Here is an 8,601-nt window from a genome sequence, read left to right as displayed (position 1 = left end):
ATTTATTTCGTAAGATTTTTCGTATATATCATTTATGAAAAAAATTAAGTCAATTAAAGATTTATTTCATAAACACATTTGTCGTCTAATTTTTAAGGAAAAATACTAGAAAATGAAAATGATACAATTATTGGATTGATTTAATTTTTTCAATAGATGATATACGAGCTAGGGGTCACTGCAGTGCGGGTTGCACAACAGTGACTGTTGTGTAACTCATGAGAATTATTTGGACTTTATTTTCATCTTCTGAACCTTTCAATTTTTAAAGAACATTGAGTAGAACATACTTATAAAAAATCAAGTTAATCGGATGTCGATAGACCTTCATCAACTCGAATTTGTATATATATAAAATAAATATGTAAGTATTAAACTGAATACAAATGTGAGTTAATGAAAGGTTTATCGATATCTGATCAACTTGATATTTTACAAGTATGTTCTAATCGATATTTTCTAAAAATTGAACGGTTTGAATGATGAAAATAAAATCCTAAATAATTGGCATGAGCCGCACAACAGTCACTGTTGTGCAAGCTGCATAGCAGTGACTTCAACTCCATGATATACATGGAAAATCTTATAAAATGAACGGTTTATATTATCGAAACATAACCTGTAATAGGTTCCACGGGCCTAGATGACATGGTCAAGTATAAATTTCAATTGAGAGAAGTCCAATCATTTTTAAAAAAAATATTAGAATAAACAAATAAATTAATTATTTTATAAACTTAATTTTAGTGAATAAATTAACTTTATAACTGAGAAAACTACAATACATACATATATATATGCAATTAGAACACGGTGTTTGAATGAATGGTTGAAAGTTCAAAAGCCGTCGTTTACAAAAGCCCACTAGCCAACCCTATTTAGACAGACATGCCACACAGCTCACATTCAATTTGGACCATCCTCTCTTTAACTCTCTCTGTCTCTCTCTAGAACTCTCTCTTTTACAAACTTGTTGATAATCTTTTTTGATAGCTTGTTTGAGGTACATCCTTGATCCATCTTCATGGTCCATCTTTTATTTTCTAGGTTGGTTAATTAATTTATAGGCAATGGTTAGGGTGATAGAATCTTTTGATGCAATTATATGTATTTGGAAATTTGCTCAATTTATTTTAACTTCTTGTTTGCTACCATTTGATTGAAATAAACGTTAACCATTTTGTCCTTTAGTGCATTATTTAGTAATTATAGTAAAATGTGTTTAAAAAATAATTAAAAAGTTTTTGAATTGGTAAAAAAATGTTTTGAAATAAGTAAAAGGTGTTTTATATTATATTATATATATATATATATATATTTTGTTGTACCCAAAATAGAAAAACATTAATTACAGATTTTCTTATAAGTATTTCTATAATCTTTTGAAAAGACTTTGCCCCTCCCTCTCTCTCTCTCTCTCTCTCTCTCTAAACGATGAAGAACCAATACCAAAACTCATTATTCTCATCCACCAAGCTCTTCAATGCTCGACTACACCTAGCCAATCTCATTTCTTACTTTATTTTCTTTGTCTTTGGCCTCACTTTTGGAATCATAATTAGCTTCTACTTAAAAGACATGTCATTAAATCTACAAGTCACCCAGTTCTCTTTTTCAGCTTCAACATCATCAACACCACCACCTCTCTCTCTCTCACTCTCACTACCACCACCGCCACCTCCACCACCAACCACCAAGACTCCCAATAACACGGCTCGGATCGGATTAAAACAATATCTACAGCTTCCAGAAGATCTAATGCACGACATGAACGACAAAGAATTGCTTTGGAGAGCCTCATTGACTCCCAAAATTCATGAATACCCGTTCAACCGGGTTCCCAAGATTGCCTTCATGTTCTTGACTAGAGGTCCAGTTCTATTAGCACCACTGTGGCACAAGTTTTTCAAAGGCCATGAAGGGCTTTACTCGATTTACGTTCACTCCGATCCATCTTTCAATCAATCTGAACCTGCAAACTCTGTGTTCCGTGGCCGGCGAATTCCCAGTAAGGTCAGTGTATTTTTTTATTTTTATAATTTATCTATTCGATTATATAAAGTTTACACTTTTACTAAACTTTACCAAAATTTCCTTATTTCTAAATTATCTCATTTATCATTCAGTAAAAAATCTTGATTTGTGTAATATACCCATATGCCATGGTGTGTACACCTGTAGATATTTTCTTTTGTATGTGTGTATATGTGTAAGTTTAATCTACCAAATAATTAGCTATTAATTAAATGAAGAGTTTTGATTAAATTAATTTTTTTTATTATTTTGTTTTATTGTTTTTGTGTTGAACATTAAACTAGATTGTCTTGACTAAAAACACGTAAACTTATTTATTGACTTCATTATTTAATAATTTATGTTTGTTGGGTGCATTCTTTGAGGTTTCAGTTACATAGACAGACATTAACTAGGTCGATGTTAGCTTAGGGAAGATTTAACTCCATTTTCTCATTGGATTTTCCTTTCTTTTCAGAATTTTCCTTCAAAACAAGAAAAAAAAAAAAAGAAAAAAGAAAAAAAAAGAAAAAGAAAGAAAGACCGACTAGGAAAGCCTATATGAATTAACATACAACTATCATTCCATGCACTTGATGTACACGGCATTGAGGGCATATGAATATGACCTAGTCATGTAGGGATTGTTTGGCGGCATAACTTTTTAGTTAAAAATAAAAAATAAAAAAAAAAGAAAAAAAGTTAGTACAAAATAAAAAAATCCACTAAAAAATAAATTATAAACATTATTTATTTTGGTTTTTCAATACAATTAGAAAAAGTCATCTCACCTTATAAAATAATTAAAAAATTATCAAAAATATCGATTTCCGAACTGGCCTTAGAACGGATAGGGACAAAAATCAAAGGTCCAACTGTAAAGTCTTTCCTCTCAGGGTGATTCGCTATTCAAAAATGTTAAAAATTTTAAAATTTTATCAAAAATTTTATTAATTATCTTAAATAGATATGCGACTTACATAGGATTCACATTGTGCACATCCATATGAGATATTTGATAAAAATTTCAGTAAAATTTTTAAAATCTCTAACATTACTCTTCTATTTATTAACTTTCCCTAATGACACTTGGATAATACATAAACAAGGCAATATGAAAATTCTCAATTTTTAAATGAGTTTAAATTATTAATCTTATTAAATGTAAGAGCATCAATAATGGACTAGCTAAATGTTGTGTTGTAATGGAGCTGCTAACTTATGTGTTAGTGTCAGTTGTTAGTATTGTGTGTTAACCGTGGTTAGCGTTTTAGCTTGTGAGAGAGAGAGGAGGGGGATGTGGGGAAGTATCGTGGGGTCATTTGTTTAGATGTCCAACCGATCGTCCTCCTAGATATCCGGACCCTTCAAGTTAAAAAAAAAAAAGACTTATTTTAGCCGGCCGACTTTTTTTTTACCACCACAATTTTTAGTTAACAAGCAAAGGAGGGGGAGTGAGAGAAAAAAGAGAAGAGAAAGAGAGAGGGGGGCATCGACAGTGCAGTGGGGTGGGGCCTACTATATTTTTTAATTATTATTTATTTTATTTATTATTTACATAAATATATATATATATATATATATTCTTAACACACGTCTTAATACATATCTTAGTAAATTTATTGCACTACCGCTCTCTCTCTAAAATTACCAAACTCTTAACACGCCTTAACACACATTTTTGAGCTTTACTTTTATCACTTTTTGACATATAACACATTTTAATACACTTTTTTAGCTGCCTTATTGTGAATGCTATTTTCTACCGTGTTTGTTTAATGACATGTTTGGCTGTCAATGAAAAGTCGTTCCTTCCACAAGAAGGAATTCTTAGGGAAAAAAAAGGTGTTTGGTGAACTACGAACATGAGTTTAACCAAAATAAATAGTTAAAAACAATCAAAACAATAAAATAAATAATGAAAAAAAAAAATACCATACACAATATCCATCTCATCTCATGTTGTAAAACTACATATAAACATTGTTGGGGTTTCAAATTTGTAAGCATTGTTGACGAATACTCTACATTTAGATTTCTAATTATTCTTCCCATGGAAAATTTAGGAAAAATTTAAAACCAAATATAAAAAAATTAAATTCTATTTGCTGCATTTGCATATTCAATTTTTTTTTATTAACAATTAAATTAGGGAAAAGCTTCTCTGTTGGGCCTTCATGGGTCCATCATAGAGCCTGCATCGATGATCCGAACCGTTTATTATGTAGGATTTGTTGAATACTTCATCCCTGCAAAAATTCACATTGATCGGATGTCGATAGGAACTTGATCAGATCACATTTGTATAAATGGTAAGTAATACAAATATGATTTAATCAAATGGCTATATATCGATATTCGATTAATATGTTTTTTATAGTGATGAAATACTCGACAAGCCTTACATATTGTACGGTTCAGATCATCAATGTGAGTTCCGTAATGAGCCTATAAAAGCCTAATAGCACCCTCTAATTGGGTTTCCAACCAGAGAGAATCATCTCCCATTAATAATGAATAATGTTATATGTACTCATTAGTATACTAACAAATAATGTAGCATAATTTTAAAAATTTTGAGTATTTATAATTTATATAATAAATAAAATCAATAATAATAACATAATATTAATTGATACACTCATATATATACATTAATAAATAACTAGCACTCCCGTTAAATAATATCCGAGTATAGTGTGTTACCATCCGCAATGAATGCAAAGCGCTGCATTCTTATTCCTGAGTAGAGGCTCCAACAATAATGAATGCAATACCGTCAGTGTCGTATCTTTTTTTAAATCTTTTATAAAAAAAATAAATAAATTGTATTTTGTACTTACTAAAGTTGGTGCGATTTGTGAGTTTGTATATTGAAAAATAATTTATAAACAAAAATTTTATATGTGACACTTACATTTTTGAAATAGTAAACCATATAATGAAACTTTTGATTTGCATGATTTAAATTTTTTTTTTTCATTAGTGTTATTATATAATATACGGTTAAATTGGGTGGACTGTGAGCCCAAAAATTAATTACAACTCTAGGGAAGCATGCAAAATGGTTACCCTACCCTAAACTTTTTGGGGGCAAAACCTAATTTTTGTAACCCGAAGAAAGGCATACCTATCTTTAATATTATTACAATTTTTCTTATATCACTTAATTTACATACATTTAAAAACTAAAATATTTATGATTTTTTTTTATAAAAAAAATCACTAAATAAAAATATATAAAAACCCAATACATTTTAATATTTTTTATGTATTTATTAAATTCTTTGAATATATTTTCACAAATATTTTATTTTTTAAGTGCATTTAAGTTAGGCAAATTCAAAAAGTAGAATTTTAAAAGAATATTAACATCAAAACTTAAAAACATGAAAAATAAAAAATTCAAAAATTATTTTTAAAAACTCGAAATCAAATTGAAAAAAAATTAAGAAAGCAAATATTGATGATCACAATCGGACACAACTCTCTGATATGATGTGGGTCTGTCTTTTTATAAATGTCTCACCTATATAAGAATTCTATCCGATTCTATTATTAATTTTTATACAAGTAAAAGAATTGGAGTAGGGCGCAATGCAAGGTCTCAAGAGATACTTGGGAACAACTCTGATGTAGGGGGTACAGGGAAGCACACAGTATTGGGCTTGTTCTAGGTGATCCACAATTTTGTCAGTTCTACTGTGCCACCATTTTCATCATAATACATTCAAGCTAACAATGAAATAGGAATTCAAAATTGGGTATTTTCTTACCTTATGAACTTTCATAATATGAAAAATATGCAAATGATTGGTTGTTTGTTATTGGATTTAATACACAGTCCAAATGATGAATCCACAATTGAAATAGCAACAGACAAAGAAAAGACAACATGAAAGATAATTTGCCTTCACATATAACTAGTCTACACCAAGTCTTTGTAAAAAACCAAGTTTCTTCACAAAAGAGAGACATTTTGTGGGTTGTTTCTATGTGATATAATGAGTAATGATTAAAATATTGTAAGTGTCATTTAGAATATATTTAATTTACACATTTTATTTATTTGGATATTTTTAGTGTTTTGTTACTGTATTTATGTATAATATTGGTATATGAGATTGATTTCTCTCCAGTTTAAGCCAAATTTAGACCATCTAGTCTATGCAAGGAGTTCATGGCACATCATTATTCTATCCAATCAAACATCTCAGGGCGTGCCACATGTGCAAGCTTAAAACGTCAAATGAACATGATTTAAGCTTTATGAGTTAGTTTCGCACATAAGTGAAATGAGATAAATAGTTGACGTAACCCAACCTCCTTGCATGACTGGACGGTCCAGCTTTTACTTAGATTAGAAAGAAGTCGTTAATGAACTTGATTTTATTTAATATCCGTGTCTAATGTAGGAAGTTGAATGGGGAAACGTCAACATGATCGAAGCAGAACGCCGCCTACTAGCCAATGCTCTTCTCGATTTCTCTAACCAGCGTTTCGTCCTCCTTTCAGAAGCATGTATCCCTCTCTTCAACTTCTCCACCATCTACTCTTACCTAATGAACTCCACCCAAAACTTTGTAGAGGCCTATGACCTACCTGGCCCGGTTGGCCAAGGCCGGTATAACCGTCATATGGGTCCTACCATCACAATCCAAGATTGGAGAAAGGGGTCCCAATGGTTTGAGATGGATCGAGATCTTGCCCTCGAGGTCGTTTCGGATGAAAAATATTTTTCTGTTTTTCAAAAGTATTGCAAGGGTTCATGCTATGCCGATGAGCATTACTTGCCAACATTTGTAAGCATGAGGTTTTCGGAGATGAATTCAAATAGGACTTTGACATGGGTAGACTGGTCTAAGGGAGGTCCACACCCATCTAAGTTCATTAGGACAGATGTGACTGTGGAGCTTTTGAAGAAGTTGAGAAGCGAAAGCAATTGTGAATACAATGGGAATAGCACCAATGTTTGCTACTTGTTTGCAAGGAAGTTCACCCCCCATGCCTTGGATAGGTTGTTGAGGTTTGCACCAAGGATTATGCAATTCAATCGATAAGGTTTGGAAAACAAGCAATGCTACGTGTTTAGAAAAAAAACTATACAGAAAAGTATTCATAATTTGAAATGTGTGAATCAGATTCATTCTGATTAAATCTTCACCATACATTCAAATTTTGGATATTTTTTTCTAGATACATAGCATTTATGTTTGGAAAATACACTAAATCATCATTTAATTGTTATAATTCTAGGGTATAGGGAAAAAATGTCCTCAAATTATTTCATTATTTTGTTTTTGTTTTTCTTTTTTCCTCTCTTAATGTGATGGATGAAATGATCGAGTACATAGAAATGGTAAAGTTTAGTTGGGGAAAAAGAAGTTTATTTGGCAACTTCTTGTGTTGATCCAATTTCTATGTTGAGTGTGACATTTTGTATATATATATTTTTGGATTAGGAGGAGGAATCCTCAATCCCATATTATGACATTGTAATAGCCTCTTTGATGTCATCACGTAAGTTTTGTTACAAACACAAAAAATTAAAATAAAAAATGCAAAGAGAGACACGATGAGGTGTGAACTCTTTTGATGTTCACACAAGGGTCATGGTCCATGCAATGATGAAAATATTTTCTTTTTTAAAAATTGATTGGAACTGATTAGCAGTATCATAACCCTTAATTTAGAATTTGTACAAACCTGGAATGCATATGATACAAGTCCGGTTATGAAAGTTATTCCGGAACAAAGTTGTCTCATCACAAGGCAACACATAGGGGCAACATGGGCTGAGCCCATGAGCCTAGACTATATTATAGTGTCCACAAATCAAGCCCTTTTGTATTATGGGCCTCCGAGTCTAGTCCTCAAAATGGATTTTTGAGGCCCAAATTAATGGAACAAATGGAGCCACAACCAGATCTCATTTTCAACACTTTTTTCGTCTAATTATCGTCTAGCGCTGGATCAAACTCACAATTCAATAGTTAGTTATTATCATATATTTTGTGACTTTTAGATCAAGTGTTGGATGATGACTGGACGAAAAAAGTACTGGAGAGGATCTTCATCCGAGAAAATGTGAAATTAAGTAGCTACTGACAATTTATTTTAAGTAAGTCATTACCTTACTTGTACAATTTTTTTCATAATTATTAACTGAGAGCAATGTAAATAATGTCAAATGAAATTTCAAGAGTAGTTAAAACAATTACTCTATCAATATTGGTTCCAAGAATAGGGAAAATTGGCCTCTCATCGTAACTCTCGCTTTCACTCTCTCCACCACATGAAAGGGAATTTGTTTGAAAACTCCATTTTACTTCAATCTCTAGCCCGTTATCTTAGATACTTTGAATTATTTATTTGTTCATACAGATTGAAACGTGCCAGGTGATTACAAAAATTTCAAAAATTTGTTAGGTATGTGTCTAAGTGATTATCTATCTGCTTTCATGCACTTCTTTTCTAAGTTGTATCTTATTTGAATTTGCTTAATTTATAGTAGAGTTAATTATATAAAAATTCTATTAACAAATGTCATGGTAGCTTAAATCCTATTTAAGATTTTTTGAACCTTTA

The 8,601-nt window shown here is 31.1% G+C and overlaps 1 protein-coding gene across 1 annotated transcript; it reads left to right on the top strand.

The window, feature by feature from the left end:
• The first annotated feature begins 825 nt into the window (after positions 1 to 825).
• LOC114275428 (glycosyltransferase BC10) lies at positions 826 to 7,506 on the top strand. Its single transcript, XM_028217467.2, has 2 exons — positions 826 to 2,013; positions 6,429 to 7,506. The coding sequence occupies exons 1-2, from the start codon at positions 1,435 to 1,437 to the stop codon at positions 7,071 to 7,073; spliced, it is 1,224 nt and encodes a 407-aa protein (XP_028073268.2). The 5' UTR covers positions 826 to 1,434; the 3' UTR covers positions 7,074 to 7,506.
• Positions 7,507 to 8,601: the final 1,095 nt, after the last annotated feature.

Source organism: Camellia sinensis, chromosome 10, assembly GCF_055761805.1.
Source record: "Camellia sinensis isolate YWXY chromosome 10, ASM5576180v1, whole genome shotgun sequence".
Taxonomy (NCBI): domain Eukaryota; kingdom Viridiplantae; phylum Streptophyta; class Magnoliopsida; order Ericales; family Theaceae; genus Camellia; species Camellia sinensis.
The sequence above is the reverse complement of the archived record's forward strand: the minus strand, read 5'-3'. Positions and strand labels throughout refer to the sequence as shown.